This window comes from Triticum aestivum, chromosome 2D, assembly GCF_018294505.1.
Source record: "Triticum aestivum cultivar Chinese Spring chromosome 2D, IWGSC CS RefSeq v2.1, whole genome shotgun sequence".
Taxonomy (NCBI): Eukaryota; Viridiplantae; Streptophyta; class Magnoliopsida; order Poales; family Poaceae; genus Triticum; species Triticum aestivum.
In genome coordinates this window covers 37,299,287-37,325,746 of record NC_057799.1, presented here as the reverse complement: position 1 = coordinate 37,325,746, position 26,460 = coordinate 37,299,287, and the positions used below count along the sequence as shown (strand labels likewise).

The 26,460-nt window shown below is 43.8% G+C and overlaps 2 protein-coding genes and 1 long non-coding RNA gene across 7 annotated transcripts; 2 read left to right on the top strand and 1 right to left on the bottom strand.

The window, feature by feature from the left end:
• Positions 1–7,032: 7,032 nt before the first annotated feature.
• On the bottom strand, positions 7,033–12,464 carry LOC123051378 (uncharacterized). 4 transcript variants are annotated; one of them, XR_006424042.1, is made up of 7 exons: positions 11,818–12,460; positions 11,579–11,630; positions 11,188–11,293; positions 8,360–9,668; positions 8,125–8,280; positions 7,587–8,038; positions 7,033–7,494 (listed from the first exon to the last, which is right to left on the bottom strand). XR_006424042.1 is itself a non-coding variant. In XM_044474245.1 (7 exons), exons 1-5 carry the CDS (start codon positions 12,032–12,034, stop codon positions 8,415–8,417), a joined length of 453 nt encoding a protein of 150 aa, XP_044330180.1. In that variant the 5' UTR covers positions 12,035–12,463; the 3' UTR covers positions 7,033–8,038; positions 8,125–8,280; positions 8,360–8,414. The 4 variants fall into 4 exon arrangements, 2 of the variants coding, with proteins under 2 accessions (XP_044330180.1, XP_044330179.1); XM_044474245.1 differs by having other exon boundaries at positions 7,033–8,038; positions 8,360–8,418; positions 9,595–9,668; positions 11,818–12,463; XR_006424043.1 differs by having other exon boundaries at positions 7,033–8,038; positions 11,579–11,734; positions 11,818–12,464.
• A 1,136-nt stretch (positions 12,465–13,600) lies between these two features.
• Positions 13,601–16,042, top strand: LOC123055596 (uncharacterized). Its single transcript, XM_044479546.1, has 5 exons — positions 13,601–14,247; positions 14,323–14,492; positions 14,712–14,887; positions 15,242–15,338; positions 15,690–16,042. Exons 1-5 carry the CDS (start codon positions 13,601–13,603, stop codon positions 16,040–16,042), a joined length of 1,443 nt encoding a protein of 480 aa, XP_044335481.1.
• Positions 16,043–19,390: 3,348 nt separating this feature from the next.
• On the top strand, positions 19,391–25,805 carry LOC123051377 (uncharacterized). 2 transcript variants are annotated; one of them, XR_006424040.1, is made up of 4 exons: positions 19,391–20,066; positions 20,156–20,285; positions 20,454–22,555; positions 22,747–25,805. It is a non-coding gene; the product is annotated as an uncharacterized lncRNA (long non-coding RNA). The 2 variants fall into 2 exon arrangements; XR_006424039.1 differs by having other exon boundaries at positions 19,392–20,066; positions 20,156–20,297.
• Positions 25,806–26,460: the final 655 nt, after the last annotated feature.

Below are 26,460 nucleotides of genomic sequence, written 5' to 3'. Positions count from 1 at the left end.
GGCGCCGGACTGTGTGTGTCTTGCCTTCGCCTCGCCGGTGCCCGGCAAGATATGGGTAGCTTCATCAGAAGAAAGACATGATGGTGAAGTGGTTTCATCTCGTCGGAGCTTGGACGATGTTGGGAAAGGTGTTGATCTAGAAGTCGGAGTAGACTTGAGTGTCGCCGCGTGGTGGCGTTGCTTGAAGATGACGCTAATATGAGCTCGTCGATGTAGATCTCAAGCCATCGCAAGTACGAGGACGGCCTCCGCTCGGTGTAGACGGTTGGTGTAATGGGATGACGGCGTGCCGGTGCAGTCGGCATCCTCGCCAGGCCATAAGTCAAAGAAGATGGCAATATCATCATGTTGAAGTCCGGTGGCATCAAGGTAGAGGACATCCTCGCCGAATGAAGAGTTGATGAAGATTGTGACGCCGTGCCGTGGTAACGGGCATCCACGCCGAGTGTGAAGTCGGTGTAGGCATATCACGGCGTGTTGATGCAGATGTCGTCCTACAGACGAATGGTTGATGTAGTTGAATGACCGTCGAGCCTGATGTTGGTGATGACAAGACTGGCGAGGTTGATGAAGATGTGAGCATGATGGGTAACTCCTCCTCCATCTTCTTCAGTGGCACCGGGCGAGCTCTAATCATCCGGCCCGGAAATAAAAAGGATAAAAAAAAGATAAAGAGAAGATGGTAGGTGTAGGCATGCCATTGAAGAAGATGCATGCCGTCATTTTGATCTTCCCTTGTTGAGGTAGACGATGGCGCGGCCTTTGATTCCCCCTCCTCCTCCATGCTTGTACGTGGCCACACTTGTTCTCCTGGAAGATGCATGTGTTGCTCCGGGTTTAGTACGCATGCACGTACGCACAAGTCTGTCTCCGACACCGGTATGCTTAGTCTCGACGGATCATCTACGGTCTTCACGGGCGCGCGCCTGGTCGCTGCCATCCTGGGCCTTGTTGTAGCGCGTACTACGTGTCTGCCGCCGAGTGTGGCATCGAAGATTCTTCTTCACGTGTATGTGAATATCATCTACCCAGCTCTTGGGCATGAAGTGTCACCGCTCTCAACTATGGTGCAGGTTGATGTTGGCAAAATGGAGATGGCGCCAAGCCGGCAGCTTCGTTGTTGTCGTGGCGGTGTAGACGGCGTAGGGCCGTACGCCGGAACGGTGGAGATGGCGCCGGGCTGCAGGTCGGCAGCTCCGTCGTTGTGCGGTGTCGTAGATGGCGCCGGGCCGGATGCCGGCACGGTGGAGATGACTCCGGGCTGCAGGTCGGCAGCGCCGTCGTTGTCGCGGTGTCGTAGATAGCGCCGGGTCGGACGGCGGCACGGTGGAGATGACTCCGGGCCGCAGGTCGGCCGCGCCGTCATTGTTGCGGTGTCGTAGTTAGCGCCGGGCTATAGGTCAGCGGCCTCTCCGAGTCACCCCCAAGGTGGAGTTGGCGCGTGCTACTCACCGCCAGCGAGCAGCCTCGCTGCCATTGTGCTGGCGGCCTCTCCGAGCTCACCGCCAAGGTAGTTGGCGCCGTGCTACTCGCCGGCAGCCTTGCTGCCATTGTGGTTGTGTAGATGGTGTCGGGCCGCATGCTGGCGGCCTCTCCGAGCTCACCGCCGAGGATAGTTGGCGCCGTGCTACTCGCCGGTAGCCTCGCCGCCGTCATCGTGAAAGCATGCCTGGAAGAAGACACAGCTTGGCGAGCCCTCCATTGGACGTCCGTCTTCGTCGTGGCACGTCCATGGAACTGCAAGGTCGGCGCGTCGTCCACGGCTGCCTTGGGGTGCAACTGCACCGAGTGCCAGGGCCTCTTCTGCGGCTTGGCGCGGTGAAGAATAAAAGGAACGGGCGGTACGTGACACGTTGCCGGTGCACTCGGCTAGCACGAGCGAGTCGTATATAGCCTGCTCTAGTCTCTTCATATAGCTTGTGTACGCATGATAATATAGGCATGCGTACGTACTTCACCAATCTCACCCATCCGCGCGCGGCCGATCTGCATATTAGGCCTTAAAGCCAAAATGAACATAGATTGATGATGGAAGCATTCAGAAGTATCGCATCCCCCGCCGGTTTGTCCATCGAGCCTGGCGTACAGATCGAGAGAGAGGACATGGCTCCTCATCACTGTGGTGCTTTGCTTTGCTTCTGGACGCGCGGGGTCGACCGTCGGCACTGCGGCAGGCACGTCCTCCGTCGCCGTCGGACAGGGGCAGATGCGCGTGTGTTGCCCGGCTAGCTGGCCGCCCCCGTGGGCGGGCGCGTCCTCTCCATCTCCTCGAGGCTGCACCACATGACAGGTTGTCTCTCTCTGCCGGGGCGCACTCTATGCGTCGACGCTCCCCCTGGAATGAGAGATAAAAGAAAAGACAAGAGACAGTGAGACTGATTATGCGGAAGATGGATGATTATGTTGATGTAACGTGTGTAAGCTTTTATGGAAGAAGGCTTTGTCGGGCTCGCCGACGGACGTTCGTCGTGGTCTGGACGCCGGCGCATCATCTGCGGCATAGGAGTGCACCGAGACCGAGCGCATGGTCTGCTGGCGCGGTGCTCGCGGCCTCCGTCCGCCGGTGTAGTCGCTGCCTCTCTGTGTGCTGTTCCTCCCTTGGTCCTCTCCTCCTCCTCCTCAGTGTGTGCGCGTCTTCAGCTTTTATAGACGAGCGATCACGGAAATGTTGGAGTGAATAGCTACCCACCGTGCGAGCGCCCCCGGCCCCCGAGGTTGTTAGGCCGTTGCTTCTCTTACGGCTTGGTTTGGGGCGTACTCCATCATCAATCACGGACACTGTGATGCTAAAGGCACAAATTAATGTAATTGTCCAACATAAACCACGGACAGATGGAGCAAGTAAAAAAATGAGAAAAGTGACTAACCTAACGATTTCTCTTGCCTCGTCGCCCCTGACGTTGGCCGCAAGCTGGATCTCCCTCACTGCAATTCTTAGATTGGAAACTGCACATCGACGGATCAGGCGGCAGGCGATCAGGCGTAACCGCGTGAGGCATCGATGATCGATTTAGCAGCCAAAAAACGATGTGCGTGTGTGCGTGAGTCCCTGACCTAGGCTCCTTTGTATTCCACGTTGGGCTTTTCTCATTATTTTGGGCTGGGCCTAGAAAATCTACTGCACTAGAAAATCAGCATATGGGCTGGGCTGGCCACATGAGCTGCTTCACGCTACCTCGCCCCCCCGCATCCGTCATGCATGCATATATAACTTGTGTGCACGTATGACGTATCAATGCCATATTTCATACTTATCAAATACACAATGACGACAAAATTGCGTCGAACAAATGCTCCCTCGCCGAGTCGAGTTCAAGCGCGAAGCGAACCGGACTCGGATCGGTGAAAGCTCCTGGTTCGGCAAAGGGCGCACAAGAGGATAACCGTGCAGCCGTACAAAGATGAATTCCAGTACCGTACGTCACTTCAACGTGAATATATACTCTCTTTTTTTTTGCAATATCCGCTGAGGGGTTGTTTTGAATGCATCTTCAAGTCACGGCTGCTCTTGAACCAGTTTGTTATCTCCCTGGAGAATCAGAACAAACATGATCTGGCAACCGGTTTAGATCTTCCAAGGGCCTATATAACCCACAGCCCCGTGGGACATTTCCACATCGCCGCTCATATTCGAGAGCAGCCGCCTCCCCAACTCAAGCGGTCCGTCTTGAGGAATTTCTTCCAGGTCGACGCTCGATGAGCAGCCGCTTCTTCAACTCGTAGAGAAGGTACAACTCCTTCTCCTGTAACCCAATTAACTTCTTTGCTCGAATTAGATGCAATCAACCTACGATGTATGCACTGCACGTGCAGACATATAAGTTGTAGATCGGTTTAGTAGCACGGTTAGACACATGGGTACTTCTATGATTTTTTTTTCCACATGCCTTCAGTTGTAGCAGGATCACGAGCATGCATACTCCTGTATATTTTCCTTTTAAGCAGCGATCGCGTGCATGCCTGCAAGCTGGTCCCCTTTTTATAAGAACGTATCATAGATACCTTCCAGTAGCACGGTCATGCATGCATACTGCTTTTCTCTAAGCGTAGATTGGATTCGTAGCAGGCCTCATGTGTGTGCATACTGATGTACATATATTTTTCAGCATAAATCACAGATCAGTTTCAGTAGCATCGCTCGTCCGCCTGCATACCGACCTCCTTTTTTTTAGGCATAGACCATAGATTTCTTAGCATATATCATACTACCTCCGTTTTAATTTACAAGTCTTGCGCGTATATCTAGGTTGCCAATTTTATCACCCTAATATAAACTATATAACACAAAAATTATACCTTTTAAAAGTAGAAACTTCATAGTTTATGTTGGTATATTTTTTGTAATATATGACTTGTATTAGGTTGGTCAAATTGACGACCTAGGAATACGCGCACGCCCTGTAAATTGAGAGAGAGAGGTAGTATCAGTTGCCTTAGCAGGCTTCAAGTGCTTGCGTACTGATGCACTTTTTTTTTAAACTCAGGTCAAAGCTTGACATGCGGTGCAGCAGCCCTACGGCTCCCAAGAAGCTAGGCGCTCAGGAAAAGACCAGCTCCAACCCGAAGCTGGAGATCCAAATCCCAGCAGTGTTGGGGTCCTCTCAGGTGTCCGGGGAAGCATGAGTAGCCGTCAGGCTGGTCGCAACAGCGGGCGCGGCGACGGGTCATCCAGGGACTCATCACCCCTGTCATGGCTTGCGCCCGGTGCTGAGAAGTTCAACAAGGTGGTGTACCACCGGTCACCATCACCATCACCGCGTAGTCGGATTAAAGTTGGCCGGCGCCCGTAGGTTACCGAAGTCCCTCCATTGCAGGCAATAGGGCCGAACGGCAAGATGAGGCATGTGTCACAAAGTTGGTGCCGCATCCTTTGAAACCACAAGGTATGTTTTGACACTCGCATTAATTTTTTTTATGCAATCGTGAAGCCCCTCCAACATCTTTTCCTATATTCATTTTCTGGGACAATCTGGACGAGGTGATAGACCTGATGGATAAGGAACTGGGACCGCAGGTCGTGGATAGACCTTGATAAAGCCAAGAGCTCATCATCCGCACCGACGAGCTCGCGTATTGGGGTCGTCTCAGCCATCTCTAGGCATGAGAAGAAACGTCCAGCTGACAAGGATGCAAACCCAGAGGTCATGCTCACCACCTGGAGGTACCCTTCAAGCACATTTTTTTACATACGTGTTTTTTATATAGATGGAGCACTTGGATAACGCTTCCGTATTTTCCTTTTTGTGGATAATGCACCTGGAAGGGATGATATTTCAGCGAACCTCGTCAAGCATGCCAAAGAACTTCATATTATGGCTGAAAAGCATTTTGAGGCATTGGTGTCCCATGGACCAACGCTCCCGCTTGATATGATCCCGCCGGTGACCGAGGGCAAACTGGGGGAGAAGTACCGCTTCCACGTGCCGACCTTGGACCCCGTGTCTGAGAGGCATGCCAGGATCGTTCGCATGGACTTGGAAGCCATCCAGCTTCACCTCACCCAATAGCCTCTTTCCAAGGGCAATCTCCTCAAAGAGATAGAGATGGCTACAACAGCGCTGGCGAAAATGTACGACATCGTGTTCCCTGATGATCTGCTGCAGTTAGATGCACTTCTGAAGTCTTTAGCTCATCGCCTAGCAGGAACCAAAAATCCAGACGACTATGAAGAGAAGGACGTGACTTTCGCGGATAAGGAGGTGCGCCCATTCCTCGAAAAGCTGGTGGCTGCCCACACCAGAGCCGGCATGCTGAGCTGGTGGCTTCAATGGAGTGGCTTCAGAGGGAGGCCGAGGAGCATGAGAAGCTGGTGGCTCCCGCGAGGAAACGCGAGGCTGTTGCTTGCCGCAGCGGGGAAGCCCTCGTCCACACAATTGAAGCTTACAACCATGCAGTGGCCTGTTCGACGGAAAGGGTCAATGCAATGGCACAGCAGCGTGAGGAGGTGGAGGCCTTATTGCGTCGCCTCGACAGGCAACGGATGAACGGGCCATTGCATTGACCCTTTCCGTCGAGCGGGCCACTGCATGTATATAAGCTTCAAGTGCGTGGATGATGGCTTCCCCGCTGCGGCGAGCAGTAGCCTCGCGTTTCCTCGCGAGAGCCGCCAGCTTCTCATGCTCCTCGGCCTCCCTCTAAAGCCGCTCCCTTGAAGCCTCTAGTTCAACACGCCGGCTCTCCAGCTTACGGCGGTCGCCTTTGACAAGCGCTGCTCGTACGCGTCGGCGTGGGCAGCCACTAGCTTTTTGAGAAACGGACGGACCTCCTTATCCGCGAAAGTCACATCCATCTCTTCATAGTCGTCTGGATTTTCGGTCCCCGCCAGGCGATGAGCCAAAGACTTCAGAAGTGCATCTAACTGCAACAGATCATCAAGGAACATGCCGTCGTACATTTTCACCCACGCTGTCGTGGTCATCTCTATCTCTTTGAGGAGATTGCCCCTGGAAAGAGGCTTCTGTGTGGGGTGACGCTGGATGGCTTCTAAGTCCATGCGGACGATCCTGACGTGCCTCTCAGACACGGGGTCCGAGGTCGGCAAGTGGAAGCGGTGCTTCTCGCCCAGTTTGCCATCGGTCACCGACGGGATCATATCAAGCGGGAGCGTTGGTCCATGGGATACCAATGCCTCAAAATGCTTTTCAGCCATAATATGAAGTTCTTTGGCCTGCTTGACGAGGTTCGCTGAAATATCATCCCTTCCAGGTGCATTATCCACAAACAAGAAAATACAGAAGCGTTATCCAAACGCCCCATCTATAAAAGAACACGTATGTAAAAAAATGTGCTTGAAGGGTACCTCCAAGTGGTGAGTGTGGCCTCTTAAGACCTCCTTCTTGGTTTGCATCCTTGTCAGCTGGACGTTTCTTCTCACTAGATGACCCGTTGCGCCAATGGCGCAAAGGGCGAGAGCAAGCCAGGTATTGAAAGAGTACACATAAAAATATTTAGAGACAAATTGGAACATATGGAAATAAAAAATTGTTGCCGGCAATGTCATGATTTTCTCTAACCAGTGTAAACATATATAAATAGTCTTCTGAAAATATTAGTAGAAGGGCGGTTGATTACATATGTAGAACAAGTGATCACAAACTTTGTTTTGACCACAAAGACAGTAATGAGATCTAAGTGTACATGCAGTATCACATGCACGAATGGAAATCTAAAGGCTATACATATCTTGCTGGATCGATTGATACGAAACAAAAGGTGGCTACTGTTGGTTAAGACATATAGACTGAAGGTCACCAGAAACTATCTTGTGTAGTCTTCAGGTGCTGCTCTGACTTCATGCCAATATACCATTAAACATGACAATGGAAAAAAAACACCATTTGCCTTACCATTTCATACACCATTGTTATCATTTCCCTTAAAGAAATCCCAATTCCTTCATCAACGATAAAAGGAGTCATCATATACACTTGCTAGTCTGCTAGGTAGTACATTTGAAGTCTGGTAACAATTTAGTAAACTGCAAGCAGATCTCAGCTGGAAAAAAAATGAAGTGATTAGAAAATCATCCAGCAACGTACAAAACGAACGACCGGTTGACTGAGTGCCAGCGTCAAAAAACACAGTACCTGGGTGTGGCCGCACAACGCCAAGGTAGCTGACTATCAGCAACTCTCTTTTTCTATTTCAGGATTTTTACATGGATTCATCTGTCGTACTTAGTGATTTTGTTCTTTTCCCTAGGATGTAATTTCTTTTCCTGAGATAGATTAAGCTTTGGGTCGAGGTGGTTGTTGTGTGGAGGTTGCCTGGTACATATTTCTTGTAATGACTTACTCAAACTGTTATTTCTTTTCTTTGAGATGGCAGCCTAAACGTACAAAACGAATGACCGGTTGACTGAGTGCCAGCATCAAAAAACACAGTACGATAAAAATATCAAACGGCCTGAAGCAGCAGCGCACGGAAGTGCCCTCGCTGGGCAGGTAGCCCAGCAGGGTTTATATGTTCAATTAGTCTGATCAGATTGCACATTCTTCACATCTTCAGTAGCTGCAGCAGCAGCATCTTGCTTAGTTTCCTATCATGACATGGTAATGATGCTCGTCAGGTGAGGAATGCGTAAAAGGGGAAACGGTAAGAGTGGAATTGAACATGGATGCTAACATTTGTTTTGGATGCAGGGTCAACAACATCTCCAGCAAAAGCAGTTTCTGCAGTTTGGGTAGGATCTTTAGGCACAGCCGCAGATGATGTAGTTCCCTTGGTTTTGGAAGGCGAAGTGAAGAGCTTGCGACGAGAGTTCCTAGGCACGGTGATTTGCTGCATTTAAACATAAAATTATATTACCAAAGTGACAAAGCAAGAAAGGTATAGCAGTGCACAAGGATGATTGAAATACCTAGGTATTTAGTCACAGGAGCTTGTCCTTGCCTTTCATTGCGATATAGGAGTGTTCATCTATTAATCATGTAATAGTCAGACAATGCAAAGGAGAGAACGCAGGGAGAAATAGTAACAATCATACAACGCAAAGCTGTGTACAGGGCAACAAGAATGCCTCGCATCAGGACGCATTAGGCAAAGGTAACTAAATGGAATACACAGCTGCCAAAAGCCATGAGTACAACAATGTTAGATTAGGCGGTGGCTGCAGCTGGTCATTAGTAATCATTATATATGAGAACCTTAAATCGATTGAAAGAGAAGGAAATGTAAGGTTATTTACATTGATATATATTAGTTCAAATGGACGATCCACAAGGAAAGACAAAAAAATTGTGAAGCATATCATAAGTGGCACAAAAGCATTGTAAACTTTGCTCGAGGAATTTGTATATCTGAAGGAATCCATCACCCGAGTATAGCATAAATGAAGTTGGTGTTCAGTTTAAATTTCTACCAAGCAAATGTAAGGTGTTGATGAAGCTTTAACAAAATTAGGGGCAACAACGATTAATTAACCCATCCGGTAGTTTTCAGTTTTCACCAACTTGTCCATCTATCCATAAGACTACATGGAACTGAACCGAAGGTAAGGATCTGAACCAAGAATAGCAGCGTAGACAAAAGCAAGATTAAACATCATTCTTCAGTCCTCAAGGGTACATGCATTCTCCTTCCTGACTTCGTCTTCCTGCTCTGGTGTGTAGTGTTCTCTAAAATCAGCTACTGCTTACACTCCCCCACTAAGTGAATAGTAACAATTTTAAGAGGATAAACCACACAGAGAATTGGTTCCTAATTAGAGCAGCTAAAGAAGCAAGTAGCTAACATTAGTACATAGAGTCTTGGAAGTGGGCTACAATATCATGGCAAAATGACAGGAGTACATCATTGCTTGTGGTTAGCATAGTTCTCTCAAAAAATTTATGGCTGGTTTGCTACTACTTCCAATTTTGTCTGTACTGTATTAAATAAGGCCCATCAAAGCATACCACAAATGGTTTTCTGTGCAAAATAAATAGACCAAAAAATGAATGAAACAAAATAAATACACAGCCCCTTACGCATATATGCAGATGAAAGCTTCCAACAATGAAACAATTTCTAGTTTAACCGAAAGGCATTAGCATAGGTGAGAACAAATATTTTCAGTTAGCTCTAACAAGAACAAATGGCAGGACCAAGAACAACCTCCAACCAAGGTGATGACGAGCCAGCAGAGCAATAGACAAAGACCAAACAGTAGATGAGAGGACAAAAGCAACCTGCGGCAGACAAAACAAATGCCTTAGGAGGGTGAAACACGAACGGAAAGAGTGTATAATCAGCAAACTACATAGACAATAGGCTAATTATGCTTGCAATCAGTATAAATATAATTAGCAACTACTATATATCCATTACTTGAATGGAATCATGAGCAACTTTCATGCATCGTAAATACGACGGCTGCCCCTCTCAACTCTTCTGTGCCTCATCTCATGACTACTTTTACTAATCAGTGACTGGGTTCAGTTGCTGTCTAAATCAAGACAATTGCATGAAAGCACAACACAGTACATCCTAATGTAAGATATTTTAAGTTTTTAACTAATAGAAGCAAGCACCTGTCAATTTATGATTACAACACGGCTGAAACACGGTAGGCACATCAACTAAATTGAGGCACACATATCTGTCAGCACGGCGGCACGGTCACATTTAAAGAATTAATAATTATGAAAAGCCTGTAGTGCATGTCACAACTATAAATACTCTGTTCTCACCTAAAACTATCAGAACAGAGACAAATAAGAACAGAGCTGCCAATATAAATGAAGGTCAATGCAGAACACAACAGGTGAATATTTCCAAAGGCAAGCAAACATATCCGTCTAGCCCGACACAGCATATTCAACATATCATACAACCACTTACGCAAACAGTTACAGCAGGCTTTCATAAAGTGGACTGGAAATCAGGGAAATAGACATGGAATATTTCTCTATAGCTACACGGTTTTGAAATATTTTTCTTCTTGAAGCTAACCAAGCCCGCTGTCTTTTTTTTAGTAGAAAAGCAATGACTAAACCTAAAGATCCAAGCAAAGGACCATCTACTTTTTATAACTAATCAATCCACCCAAACTAAATTACTTTCTTACATGTTTTAATGGAACACAGTAAACATTTTCCATTGCACTCTTGCTCCAAGCTTACAAACCCTACATATTTTAGGTGCTGCATCCCTCTGATATTGTTGCATAGGTACTTAAACAGCAGCCTAGTAAGAATACTACTTGACTATATTAAGGCTAAACTCTAAAGCATTAATCTAAGCCTCCACTTTGTGTGCACCTTCTCATTGTATTTATGCTCATTTAATGGCAGCACAGCATCCCATTTTGAATGCTAGCTAAGAATACCCAACTAATCAGACTTCTTTCCTATGAGATTGTAATAAAGAATAATGATGGTAGGTGATCTGATATTATATTCGACTAATAATAAAATAAGTAAGGAGAGCAGGGTATGGAAAGACATATAGCCTAGAAAAGAAGCATGCAGAGGAAAATGCCAAAGAGATACTATCATAAGCAAGGGCATTTGATGAATTCATTAATTAGTTAAGCCAGTACGAATATACATGACTGAAAAGAATATGTATTTTGTAGTTTGAACAAATGGAGTAACCAAGACAACAATAACTGGGCGTACAGTCTAAATTAAATGAGCCAGTTTGAGGAATTGTTATCCTCCAAACAATATTCAGATGATTCTATTTGCTATGATGATAATTCTTTACCTGCACATTACTCGGCATACCAAGTTCTCCATTCGGTTTCTTCTCTGCACGACACATGAATATATGAGCAACTAATTTTCTTGGTCCTATTTCTTCTTTCTCATATCTGCAAATATCATGTTTAGGAAACCCACATATTAGTAATTTCAGAGGTGTACATTAGAGAAAATGTTCAACTAACAATCCAATTAGGTATACATGTGTAGGTATGTTTATACACCTAGCCAAAAATTTGAGAAGATCAAATTAAGAATTTGAATGCCCAATGAAAATTAAACTTGGATTGAAAGTTCCCTTCCATTGCATTTGGAATCTGCTCTCTTTACCTCTCCCTATCCCACTCCCACTACCACACATTCATCACATAACACAGAGAGAGATAGAGGAGCACCTGGTTGGGAAGGAAGGCGTTGAGCGCGTCCGTTCCTCACCGTGGGGAGCACCTGTGGTTGGGAAGCAAGCCATGAACAACAAGTTGGAAAGGAACTATAAGAGGAAGGAATCCAGGGGAAAATCAGCCCCAAATCAAATCAACCAATGAAGAAATCTGCCATTGTTTTGACCACGAAATTAGACCAGACAAAAGGAGAAATCAACAGATAACAAATCACACGGTGCCCGCTTCTATACCTTGCTGCCGCCCGCTTGTTTGGCGAGGATCACCTCGGCCAGTTCCTGCAGTCCCGCCGCCGCCGCCGCCCCGGATGCCGGTCCCGTCGCCTTTCCCTATTTGGCAGCTGGGCGAGCGAACTCGCCGGCGCAGGCCGACACCGGCCGGCGACCCTGTCCCGTCCGCTGCCGAGCCTCCCTCTCCTATTTCCTCTCTCTTTCTCCCTCCACTCGTCATCAGCCACTCCTCTTTGCTCTCTCTTTCTCCCTCCTCTCTCTCCTGCACGGACCTGTGGCGCAGGATCGAATCAAGCGCCCCCGCCGTCGCCCTTTGCCTGCAGGTCGGATCTGGCGGGATCCCCTACTCCTCCACCCCAGCGAGAAGATCGGCGGCGGCTGACGAGGGAGGACGGGGTGGTGCTGCGCTGAGCAGTGGCCATACATGGGCAGCCCAGTTGGGGACGGGACGACGGCCAGAGAGGCGACGGACCGGGAAGGAGGAGAGGAGGCGGGGATTGGGGGAGGGTCGGGGGAAGAGGGGGCAGCAGATTGGGGAAGAAAAGAGGAGACTCTCTATAGGCTCCCCATCGACGGACCCACGACCCCAGGGCCCGCCCGTCAGCGATAGAGGCTTGCCGGCAAGGAACGAAGTGAAACTGGACGCGATTTGCAATTGCTGGCCGCGTGGATGGCCTGAGAGGGGCTGCTATCCTAGCGTCCTTTATAAGTTAAATGCCCAGAGGTGGCTGAGACGACCCCTGTCCCACGGCTGTGCATGCCCTAAGGAGAAGGAATCCAGAGGAGGCCGCGGACGAACACGTCTGTGGTGTCACGGTGGCACCGGCGCCCTCGCACGCTTGTATCGGGCTCCGTGGACACGCGGGCGGCCCGACAAGGAGTATGCCATGCATCTGCACCCTCTCACTATCTACATTGTGTTACTATCTTCTTGCTTGCAGATGGCCGATGGATGAAGACTAGTGAAGCTAGCACGTATACATGCGATGCGTGGGCGTGCATGTGTACACAAGCTACCCGAAGGGGGTGACCGCGCCTCACACACCGGGAGGTGATCTAGAAGGTATGTAGAAGAGGCTGACTGTGTTAATCGATGAGGCCGCGTAAGCAGGTGCGGCCCATATAGCCAATTTGTGAGGTACCAATGCTAGCAGGCAGGGCCGGCTTTGGACCAGTGCGAGAGGTGCGACGGCCCGGGGCCCAGACTAAAAGGGGGCCCATAGTATATATGCAGTATATATATTATATATTACGGATTAGTGGAAAAAAAGAATGACTAACGTCCAGCCCAGGTAGCTCTGAGCCCACCCAGCAAGCAGCACGCAACCACCACTAGGGCCTGCCCAACCAAGCCCAGGCAACGCACGTTGCCCTGTCGTTCGCCTGGAATCCAGGGAGACGCACCGACACAGGAGCACGGAGACGCATCGACACAGCAGCACGCCGCCTGACGCCAACACCAGCGCACCGCACCGAACCTGGAGCTGAGTTTGGGGATCAAATCAGCAAGAATTCGGGTAAGAGATCAACTGATCAAGATCATCATTCAGAAGGTAATAATTCTCAGATCAATCTATTCATAAATCCTAATCTATAGGCGAATATTTTCCGGTGGTCTCAATTCTGAAACTTCTCATCTAAAAACATAACATCTTCAATCTCTGATACTGTATTCGTGTTTCTCACTTGCAGCATAATCATGTTACCTAAAAAACATCTATCTGGCTGTGAGAAAAGAAACAACAAGAAAAGAGTAGACAAGTTGATTAAATCTCAGGAAGGCGCTATGGATATGTTTGTCTTGAGGACTGGTGCTGCTACAAATTCAGAGCAATTATATATCACAAATGGTGAAGAAAAACCTGATGATACTAAGAATGTCGTTGAGGAAAATCATGTCGAGAAAAATAATGCTGCGGAAAATGATGCCGATCAGCACACGGAAAATTTTAGTGACCATGAGAATCTTGGAAATGCAGATGAGCAGGGTTCTTCTTTTGATATATATGATCCTAGAACTTGGAATATTCTTGACAATAAATCAAGAGATATTCTCATTGAAAAAGGACCTATAAGGGAATACAATCTTGTGTTTCCCGAAGATGAAATTAGTGGCAGGCATTTTTCATATGATTACTACACAAGAAAGTTAAGGAATGGCGAGTTCAGTGATCGGAGGTGGTTAGTGTACTCTAAACACGTGAATAAAGTCTACTGCTTTTGTTGCAAATTGTTTAAATCTGGAAAAAGCAAAAGTCTGCTAGCATCCGAGGGATTGAAGGATTGGAGACATCTTAGTGAGAAGCTCAAATTGCATGAGAATAATGTTGAGCATATCACTAACATGAATACTTGGAATGAGGTAAGGCTGAGGCTAAGTAAGAAGGAAACAATTGATAAAGACATGCAACAAGAGATTGCAAGGGAGAAGGAGCGATGGAGACTTGTTTTAATTAGAATTGTTGCTGCTGTGAAATTTCTTGCTAAACATAGTCTGGCTTTTCGAGGATCGAATGAGAAATTATATCAAGATAACAACGGAAATTTTTTGGGAGTAATTGAAATGATGGCAGAATTTGATCCTGTAATGCAAGAGCATCTTCGGCGCATTAAGAATAGTGAAATCCATCATCATTATCTTGGCCATAATATTCAGAATGAGTTAATTTCCCTTCTTGGTCGCACTGTTAAATATTCTCTGTTGAGGATAATTAAGGATGCAAGGTATTTCTCTGTCATCTTGGACTGTACACCTGACGTGAGCCATCAAGAACAAATGACTCTAATTGTGAGGTGCGTAAACATGTCAAGTACTACTACAAAAATAGAGGAGTTTTTTCTGGAGTTCTTGAAGGTGGATGATACATCCGGACTTGGACTTTATAATGTGTTAATAGATTCACTTAAATCTGTTGGTTTGGATGTTAAAGATGTTCGTGGACAAGGGTATGACAATGGTTCGAACATGAAGGGAAAACACCAAGGGGTACAGAGCAGACTACTTGAAACTAATCCAAGAGCATTATTCATGCCATGCGCTTGTCATAGCCTAAACCTTACTCTTAGTGATATGGCAAAATCTTGCGGTAAAGCTGTTACCTTCTTTGGTGTTGTGCAAAGAATTTATATATTGTTTTCAAGCTCTACTAAAAGATGGCAGCTATTGCTTGATCATGTTCCAAAAATGACAGTTAAGTCTTTGTGTAACACTCGATGGGAGAGTTGAATAAAGAGTGTTCAGGCTATCAGATACCAAGCACCCGAGTTAAGAAAAGCATTACTGGAATTGAAGAGAACTTCTACCGATGACGCCAAGACTAAGAGCGACGCAAAATCTTTGGCTAGCGCACTTGAGAAATTTGAATTTTTACTTGGCATGGTCATTTGGCATGACATTTTGTTCACTGTAAACATGGTGAGTAAGAAGTTGCAGTCTAAGTTTGTGTGCATTGATGTTACTCTTAAACAGATTGAAGGTGCCATCTCATATTTTAAGAAGTACAAAAATGACGGCTTTGCAACTAGTCTGGATATTGCAAGATCTATTGCAATTGACATGGGTGTACAACCTTTGTTTCCTGTCAAGAGACGTATTACTAGAAAAAGACAGTTTGATGAAATTAGTGCCAATGACGAAAATAACCAGAATGAAGAAACGCAAGCAAGTGAGGTGGAATCATTTAGAGTTAAATACTTTTTGGTGATGATTGATGTTGCAATTGCTTCCCTAACTACTAGATTTGAGGAACTGAAGACATTTGGGAGCATATTTGGTTTCTTGTTCAACTCGAAAGAGTTGAAGTCCTTGGGTGATAATGATCTAAGAAGATGTTGCACTAATTTTGTCAACAAATTCACTCATGGTAAGTCAGCAGATGTCGATCTAGATGATTTCGTTTCTGAACTAAAAGTACTGCAGATAACATTGCCAAACACATTCATGTCAACGGATCAGATATTTGAGTTTGTTAGAGATGCGGATTGTTATCTAAATGTCTCAATTGCTTATCGTATCCTTTTGACCGTACCTGTGACTGTTGCATCAGCTGAAAGGAGTTTCTCAAAATTGAAACTATTGAAAAATTATTTGAGGTCAACGATGTCTCAAGAAAGATTGAATGGATTGGCCATGTGCTGCATTGAGAAGAATATGCTGGATAGTATTGATCTTGACACTCTCATTGATGATTTTGCGTCAAAAAATGCACGAAAGTCTCGTTTCACATGATCACTGAAAGTTAGCATGCTATTTCAATATGTTTTTTGTGCGTTGTAACTTCCATGATACTTGGTTTGGAACAAAGACAGGGAAAATAACATATGCTTGATTCTAGTAAAAATATATTAGTTTTATGATTTTATAGCAATTTTATATTTTCATGTATCAAATTGGATTTTTCTCTCTATTGGGCCCACTGGTCGGGTTCGCACCGGGGCCTTTGAAATCATAGAGCCGGCCCTGCTAGCAGGCTAGGTTTATCCATACCACAAACCATAATTTTTTTATTGTTGTTGCTTTGCCAGTCGTTGTCAAGCATATGTTTATTGGGATTGATCAGATCTCTTGATGTCTTGTTTAGTATAGACAGGTCAACCAAGTAATTATTGAGTCGAGGAACACAATACATATTTTTTAGAAATATTGCGCGGGCACATCCTACGATTGCCCTCGATTGAAACTCAAAATTGTGGTATGTAACTCAATTATCATAAATTTATATGTATCTTGCTTTTCGGGTCCTCTTCTACATTTGTTTAGACTAAATCATGATATATTCACTTGGAAGTTACAATGGGAGTTACATCAATTTTGTTTTATTACTAAATGTATAGATGATATTTGTGGCAACACAATCATATTCTGCACATGACATACGTGTTGTGAATTACAATTATGTTTTTATTAGGGTCTCTATGTAAAAATTTGTTGCCCCGTGGCAACCTATCTGAGTCTAACTTCCTTAATTTATCAAAAGATAGTGGTAATCATATTAGCTTTCCGTGTGATGTGGTACATTTTGAACATGACCTTTGTGACCTATGTGATGACTTTGTAATTCTTGTGTTTTACTAGATCTTTCTAAGTTTCAGTTCATTATTGAACACAAACTATAGCTGACATAATGTCTAATTTGTGGTACTATCGGCAATATTATGTAACTAACTAACGCATGTGAATTTCTTAGACGGTAGTGTAGATTTCAGTTAGATATTGCAAAGTTCTGAAATATTCAAAACAAAATTGTTTCTTTAGAATCTGATTGACACCAAGGTTCTCAAGAAAAAGGTCTATGTGTGTTAAGCTCTGTTGTTTAATTTTTTTGTACTCCTGTGCAATATTACAATAAATGGAAGATAATGTGTATTACTTATGACACTCGGATTAAATCCACAGTTTAGTTGCTTCTTCCTGGCGAGAATCCTCAAAGGATATGAAATTGTGGATCATGCAAGGACATTTATTTTGTGAATTTTAACAGGATTCATTTAAGCTCAGCAAAGAGGTCCGAGTCCAAAGAAATGTTTGTATTGAGCTAGCTTTGCAAGGCATGTAACGAGCTCTGCACAACCATGTTTCAATGGCTTCTTTGAACATGTTTACGTGTCCTATGACATGATTTTCTTCATGTGAGTTGACCTCTGTGTTATTACAACATTCAGACTAGAAAGACCGAGAAGCTGCTTGATGTGGTGACAAAGCTACTAAAGAATCTGCAGGTTAGCAACTTTTGTATGAAGTTTGGATGACCAAACATTAACAGTACTTCAGAATTTGTGGCTCTCTGTACTTTGTCACACACCGTCATGTGCCTATATGATGATCTATCAATCCAGTGCTGTTATTTTTCATTCATTGAGTACTTGGCTTCCAAGTTTGGTTGAAGAACCGTGTTAGATCATAACCAAGGATGTAAGATGTGTGTTAGCTGAGACGTGTATTTTTTCAGTTATTTTAGCTTTGTGAGTAGCGTCGTAATTTTTAAAGCCCGTGGCAACGCACGGTCGCTCTACTAGTTATGTATAAAAAGGCATGGGGTTTCGAACCCAGGACCCTCTGCTTTCGCGCTCACCTATGGAACCACAACACTGACTCAAATCGGATGCTTAATTTGGATCTTCATATTTCTTTTTTGAGGGAATGGATCTTTATATATTATATCCTTTTCTTAAGACACAAGGGCCCATCAGCTGAGATGGGCTATGGTCAGTGCAGCCCATTTTGCACCATTGTTTAAAAAAATGTAGATAGTACGTCAATTATGATCTCGGTAATAAAAATAATAATTTAAATATTCATGTGTTATAATTATAGTACCTAACGATACTTTTAATCAGTTCAGGTCATAATTTTAAAACATTTATGACGAAAAATATTTGTATAAATTAAAAAATTCCAATATTCATTAAATTATAATTAAATATATTATTTGAATTATACAAACATTTCAACAATTATACACACATTTTAATAGTTCAATGTTCGTATAATTAACAGTATTCTTTTTTTTGCATGGTAATATGTGTTTCATCCATATCATAAAGATTAAAGTACGTACAAGTCACATAAAGACCGACATGACGAAACTGAAAAGACAGCAGAACGTCTCTGAGCTTGACACCAACGCTTATCACCTGCCTTCGGCACCACCATAGCAGCCACTGAAAGAAAAGATGACGGATCACCATAACAGTATTCATAATTTATATTTTATACTTTTGATAGGGATATTCTATCATGTCTAATATTTTATTATATAATATATTTTTAATATAAGTCATGAGTAAAAAATTATATCTGTATTAACTAAACATTGTTTTTATACATTAAACATACCTTTTTCATAAACATTTCAAACGTCGGTATTAACTATCATTTTTTATATAAAACATAGGTTCATATTTAAATGTTTTATGTACTAATCAACATTTGTATGTATATTTTTAACACAAAAATATTTAAGCATAATGTTACTCCCCAAGGAAACAGCGCCTGCAAAATGGGCCGTGGTATCTGCAGCCCTTTTAAGCTTCGCACGCGGCTTGGTTCAATAGATATTTTTAGGGAGCCGCTAGGCATCATACATGACTTTGCTTTAATTGCGATTATTTTCTTTTCAAACAACTTATTCCTAAAATCTTGGAATGGATATTAATTAAAGATATTTTATTTGTTTCCAATAGCAAGGACCATTGCTTCCTAAACAAGATTGTTGCTTCCAAAAAAAATTCCAATTGAATCGACGGCTGTTCACTGGTCTGACGCTCGTTTTCTATCAGAAGAAGACTACAGATAAGAGCATCTTTACTCCTAATGTCTCAGTGGGTAGTCCGCGTTTCGGGTTTTATTTTCGTCCCATCTAATATGGTCTTTTTTGTACCTACTCTCACCTCGCGCTCAGCCGCAATGAACCAAGAAAAACCCTCCAGCCGAATCCCCCACCCGCCCCACGCGCCTAACCTCCCGTCGCACCCAAGACAAAGGAAAGAAAAAAATCTACGAAAATTAACCAGCGAAAAAAACCGGCGAAAATTAACCAGCGAAAAAAAAACCGCGACAAGATCGTGCGTGCGTACGAGCGAGGCCTCCTGCCCTCGAGCGCCTATTGACGCACGCCCTAGATCAGATCCCGCCGACGACTGCCCCTCCTCAGCGTCCTCCCGCCGCCCCTCTCCTTCGATCTGATCTCCTTCGCACCCCGCCGTCGCCGGCGACTCCTCGGCGCCTCGCCGTCGCCGTCACATCAGACGCCGGCCACTCCTCCGCGGCCTCACGCTGTCGTCCTCTCCTTCGCAAGGAACACCCGACCCTTCCTCCGCGGCCTTGTGACGCCGACCACTCCTTCGTGGCCTCACGCCGCCCTCCTCTCCCTCCTTCCTTCGTCCAAGGCCAGGACTTCCCCTCCCTGACCCGATCTGACGGAGAGAGGGCCAAGCCTTGCCACTCCGGTGGTCACTTTGGCCAAATCCGGTCGGGGAAGCCACCGTAGAGACTGAACGTCGGCGCAGCAGCAGCAGTCCTTGCGACGGTGGGTGCCGGAGCTCGTCAAGCAACTCGCCGTCGGCGGCCACGACCACCTCATTCCCTGCCGTGCGTCTCCGTCAACTACTGTGGCATTGACGACAGCGAGCTAGGAGCCTACGAGGTAGACGCCCTGCTGACTGTGTCGTCAAGGCCTCCACATGGCTCCTCTTGCGGCAGACTGCTGGTTGTTTGTCATGTCCTTGATCACCCTAATTTAATCCAAGTCAGGGTAGTCTCTTGCATTAAGCCATCTGGCTCTGCTCTGCAATTTCTCGAGAGAACATTGTGGAGAACCTAACTCATGGATGGTTGGTTCAGTTTTTGGGATGAATTGATGACAAGGAGAGCACGTTGGAAATAGTGGAAGTGGAGACGGGAGAGGATGATCGGGATCAAGTACATCACAATCATCGGCATCATGTGGCTCTCCTACACCAACGCAATTCAGGTTTGATAATTGGTGAGATATACCATGCCGTGGTTTATACTCTTACTACTTGTTATCAATTCACTTGGCCGGGTGAAACCCCATGCAAGATTATCACTTTCCCTTGTTCAATAATTTCTGGATTAGTCACAGAATCTTGTTTGGTTTGGTCTTTGGTTCTGTGATTAGATGAGGGTGGGTGCCATGGTCGTCTATGCTGGGCTTCTGCACGATCACATCTTCCACATGTTCGGTGCTGGAGTGGCTGATCTTGTGGAAGGGTTACGTTTTCCTCTTCTCATGGATTTTGACCATTGTTTTAGAGGGATTCGGATAATGGTTCTGTGATTTAAATTATGATGGCCTGCATCATGCCTCCCTATATTTAAGGCAAATGATAATGGAAGTACACCTTCATGAACAAGCTAGCCGAGGTCTTGGAATTCCAACCTAGGTAAACAAGTGAACTCATTTAACGGTTTCCCCTTTTCTGGTGATGCAGGTATAGCTCATTCATTAAGGGCTACTCAGCTCTGTCTTTTTCTCTCTCTTTGGTGATTGGATTATATGCTACTCTGTGTTGAAGGATCTGTTCATGATAAATTTAACAAATCTTGTCATGTTTTCATAAATTATCTATTTGATCACTCTGCGTGGAACAGTAAACATTTGTAGCATGATCAGGGTTTGATTATTTTTATCAGTGCACATAACTTCAGAATATAAACCAATGGGGTTATCTTGTTCGTCTTTCTACTTATGTATGTATACATATGGGATGCTTTGTTAGTTCTGTTGTGCAAATAATCATTCTTTGTGTTGATGAGCTATGATAATGGCTCCCCAAATTACAATACTTGCTAAACGTACACTTTGTTGCGATGAAATCCTATTTATAAGCAGTATATTTTCCTAATGGATTGTGATTAAACTTTGTTGCTTTTACCCACTTTGGTGCTGCTTCAGTGTATCTGTACTAAATCGTAAAATAAGATGATTGTATATTTTGCTTTATAGTACACCGGTTCATGAGAAGAATGCTGAGAAGATTCAGCTTGCTGTGCTAAATGTCATTCTGGCTTGACTCGATAATATCGTGGTAACATGGTGGAATATTTTATTTTTTATTGTAACAAACTGTAGTCAAATTCATCAGATATATATACTTCCAGGATCGGAGGAACAAGTAGTTTTAGCCTTCTGTTTTCGAATTCTTAGTTTAACATCTCTGTACTTGTTGAAGCTGTTATCTCCAACTCTACATGAGCATAGTGATATGCAGTATAGAACATCTCCATTTTTTTCTTCTTTGGTGAGCATGGAATATCCAAATTGACATCTAGAGATAGATAAGTTGGTAGGGTAACGTTCACTAGCTTTTTTTAGGATCAAAATTGATGTATTAATTTTCTTATCAAAGGATGATTAACGGAATCATGGTATTGCGGCCAAAATATACTCTCTTCAGTTTGTTGGTAATGAGCAAAATGTAGTCCTACTGGTAATGGGCTTTGGATTTGTGCGTGAAATACATTGTTGCATGCATGTTTCCTAAGTGAAAAATGTAATGGTTCTGAATATAGCTGGAGATGAATTATTTGCAGCATCCAAACAACAACAGTGGCATGGATACAGTTAACAGTACTAGCAATTGATGATATTGTCATAGCAATTTTAATTTGGAAAAAAAATGTGCGAGATTAGTCTTTTCTTTTCTTTCATGCAATGAAGAGAGTACAAAGTATACTACAATTTTTTGTAACCCACACAATGATTCAAGAAGCAGGGCCAAACAGGACCAATGAAGACGCGTACAGTACTGTTCTTCATGATATGATGTTAATTTTTCCCCACAAATGAATTTAATATTTAATTCTTTGTGAGACAACTACTAAAATGAAGTAGTTTATAGGTTTGAAAATTCCATGTATTGTGCATATTTTTATGTGCGTACTTGACTCAGATGCAAGCTATTCGCAGTACGTATATTCTGAAAGAAAACATGACGTAGCTGCTGAATGCTCTCTGAAACGTAGCATATTTTTTAAAATACTCTATTTGCTTTGAATGAGGTTGCCTTTTGCTTTAAACAATTAACTGCATTCTGAAATACTTTTAAATTTGGCTAAGATTAAGAGATCTAGCAAATGAGTCCAAGTCTCAAAACCAGGTGCATCTTGAGTATTTCTTCTCCACGGCGGGTGGTCCATCTCCATCGTGGAGTGTTGCTAGATCAACAACATCTGGTCTATCTGAATGGCACATTACTGTTCCGAGTCTCCAAGAACCAGGTACATCTCTCTTGCCTTAGCCTCTTCTGATTATCCTTCCTGTTATTATGTAGGAAGCAGATTACCAACTTTCCAAGCTCTATATTCAGCCTTCCTTTCTCATTGCTCATACAAGTTCAATATATGAACATGCTTGTTACACTTAGTTCTTCCAGTTTCTTGAGATAACCATGTCTCAATTTTTTGAACAGCTACAGTACCTATACAGTAAGAATCGAACTGCAAAGGAGCTGATCCCTCTGTTGTTTCATGACTCCCTTATGCCCTTGCGAGGAGCGGCCACCATTGGGCAGGGACAGAGCCGTTGAGCGCCCTTGCTCGGTGGTCCACCACCCTTCTCGCCTCCCGTTCGACGCCTCTTCTCCACACCCCTTCGTTCGATGTGCTTCGACTCATGATGTACCAGAGTGGAGTCAGTATAGATATCAGAGGTGCACATGGGGTCCTCTTTAGTTTTTTTCCTTAATTGTTAACCATCTCCAATTTTATGTCAACTCTACTTATTCCAGTTTCATAGTTGGAGGTATCAATGCAATGCTTTCTATGTATAGATAATACATCAATTTATATCTATCGCCCTGAAGAAAATGTACATTGCTGATACAAATAATCTTTATTTAGTTTACAAACATGTAATGAAATCTACACTACGAATAAGAAGACTGAAGTGTAGGACGCGCTCAGGGGTGTGCGGCAGCCCATGGCGGGCAAGGCGTGCTGCAGTGGGGTTATGGCAGCATTATGGTCATGAGACAGCTAGCATGCTCATTGGTATAAATTAGTTACCCTCATGTGGGCTTATTTTTTATTCTAAGTATTAACATGCCTTCAAAATAATTCTGTAATAGGTATATAATTGCAGGTTGTTGTGTGAGCTGCACCTAAACTGAGAACTGAAACTGCAATGAATTACTTGAAACTTGGTGTCTTTATATTTGCCCCATTTGTTGAGGTTCAGTTTCACTAAAATGGACAGACCATGAGCTCCTTTAGGAACTTGTTGGGAAATGTCGCTTGTGTGGAGAGGCTGGAAATACGAAGACAAGTATGTGTTTGATTATTTTGAAGCTATTTAACATATTAGTGGTGTCAACGAGGGTAAGTCCAGGTTCCACATGTCAAGCTATATCAGTTTTTTCGCAAAGAAATTTCTCTTTATACAACAAGACAATACTTATTTGTGATTTTGCATGCCGTCGTGGAATTCTAGCGAACATGTCAATTTGTTCGTGATTTCGGACGTACAGTATTTGGGTCCCATGCACGAGGAGACGTTGATAAGTTACTTCAGATATACATATGGACCGAACTAAATATGTATTTAGAGATTATAAAAGTGTGTGTTGTTTTGCAATAGTTTTAACCCACTCAACTGTATTATAAATGTGCAAAAAAAATCTGGCCCGGTGGCAAAGCAGAGTATTTAGCTAGGTGAGCTATAGACCAGGAGCTGGTGGGCGGCAGGGCAAGCACGCCGCTTCTCCTCTCTGTCTCCAGAGAGGCGCGTGCGTCAAAAAATGAACATATCTGAGCCACGCGCCTTGCTTCTACTGGTTTCTATAGAGATTGGCTCGCTTAGATTTTAGACTAGGCGGTTGCTGTCGAGGTCGCCAAGGTGATCCTACAACACTGCCATGGGGATTGTTCATGATTCTATCTGGACAAGCAGTGGTGGTGATTGGCTGGGTGGTGGTGTTGCCTTGGGGAGAGACAAAGTGAAGGTAAAAGCAAGCAAGATCCGATGGTGCTGCCGTGAGGATAGCCAAAGTCAAGACGTAGACTACGGACTCGTCGCAACGAACCTGGACGCTACGAGCCTGATTCATGGACCAATGGACATCCTCTAGCTCTCATGCGTTTTAGTCTCTCTTTTCTCTTTATGCTGTATCACCAATGGTGCGCGCGCGAGAGAGAGGGAGAGGGAGAGGGGTCTAAATGATTGTATCCGTACCAGTTTCATGTTTCCATGCATGTCACATAGAAAACAGTATCTTCATGTGGCAAGTATCTAATGCATATACATGAGTTATATTATTTATCGTATTCACATACTAATATATTCATGATTTTTTTTTTTTTGCATTGTAGAGTGCTAGCACGCTACATTGGAGAGAAAGCGTTGAGAGAATGCTTTGTTGGGATGATAGACATGAATAATCAATCCTGAATCATCATTCCAAGGTTAGATTTGTACTTCCTGCCCAGTTCTTTTTCACAAAGGACCAAGCCTCTTACTTTATCCATTTCTTAATTTTGTTCCTTCACAGAAAAACATTTTCTCATTTCAATCTTTCTCCATTTGGTATGAGTATGACACACGCTCTGATTTTTTTGACTATTCTTGGTTGATTAATGGTTGGTGTATTGCCTTCCACTTTGGATTATTCTAAATCTTCTTGCTTAGGCTATGTGTACCATTCTGTCATGTGCCACCATTGATCTGAGCAAAAATCAGTGTAGATGAACCGAGCTATTTTATTATAAGCTGTGTACAGAACTTCCTGGAAAGATAACCATGTAGTTATTGTTTTATGCCGTATATATTCAGATAGGTGAATTATCGCAAGTTAGTCCCGGTATGTTAATAGGATTGTGCCAACCTAGAGCCTTTTCAGATGGTGCCAACTCTGTTTGGGGTTTCCTTCTACCTAATCAAGGCTTAGCCCAATTTGTCTTGTCCTTATCTCCTTTTCTGTCATAAATTCTTCATCTATTCAAGAAGCTCATTTTTGTTAGTTGGAACAACTGAAAAAATCATACTCCCCTGTTCCTGTATATAAAGTCTAATTGTTTTTTCAAAAGTCAAACGAGTGCATGTTTGACCAAGTTTTTAGAAAATATATTGATATCCACTATACCAAATTTATATCATTCGATCCGTCATGAAAAGTAGTTTTATATTTTATCTACTAGGTTTTTCAGATGTTGATATTTTATTCTATAATCTTGGTCAAACATTCGAATGGTTGACTTGGAGGATATCAATACACCTTATTTTCTGGAATGGAGGGAGTATCATTCTTGGTGTGACGGACAAATAGAAAGAAAGGTCCGCAAAGAGTGCACTCACAAAAGCCATGTACTGTAGGCCATGAGTGATTACCTTGAAAGCTTTCTCATCGAGGCCATAGTTCCAAACTATACCATCATTTAAGAAACATTCAATCAGAATTGGAGGAAATGCCATCCATTGGGGTTCTGAAGTTCTGAACTTTGATCTCTCTATTTGAATCGTTGTTATTATTTTGTCTGTAGGCCATGAGCAAATAATCTGGAGAGTGCCTAATGTTCCTCAACTTTTCTTATGTTCCAAATTCACTATTAGTGTTGATCATCTTCAAAGAACAGAAAACGTATGACAGGATTAAGATTGTAATTTGTGCTCATATTTTTTTTTCCAAAATTCACTGCTTGATTAATTTTGTTGTAGAAGCTTGAGAGAAAAAGATAGTAAATACATAGTAACTTTATATTGATTTAAGAGTAATAGCAACACACCTGCTTTTAACTATATATAAATATCTCTATATTGTTCTATACTGTCCGTCAGCAAGCGAGCGTTTGAATTGCTGTTGATGTGCATTGTACGTGGGCTTGGCCACTTGGATCGTGAGACGAGATCGATCGACTAGATGCTTGTTTATTTGTGTTGTTCTTAATTTAACTTTGTGGAAGGCTGCGAGCCGAATGCGTCATCGACGAGGAGGTGAGTTTGGATTTGGACGGTGAAGATGAGAAGATAGTTGGGAAGGAAGAAGGTATAAAATCAACAATATCGTCTGGTGTGCGTGAGGATCCTAATGGTACATGTTTGACGCGATCGTTGCTAACCTAATAAGATATGCGGTAGCACGAGGTGGTGGCATAAATGGGGTGGTTGCGCTGCATGTCCAAGGCTGCACTAG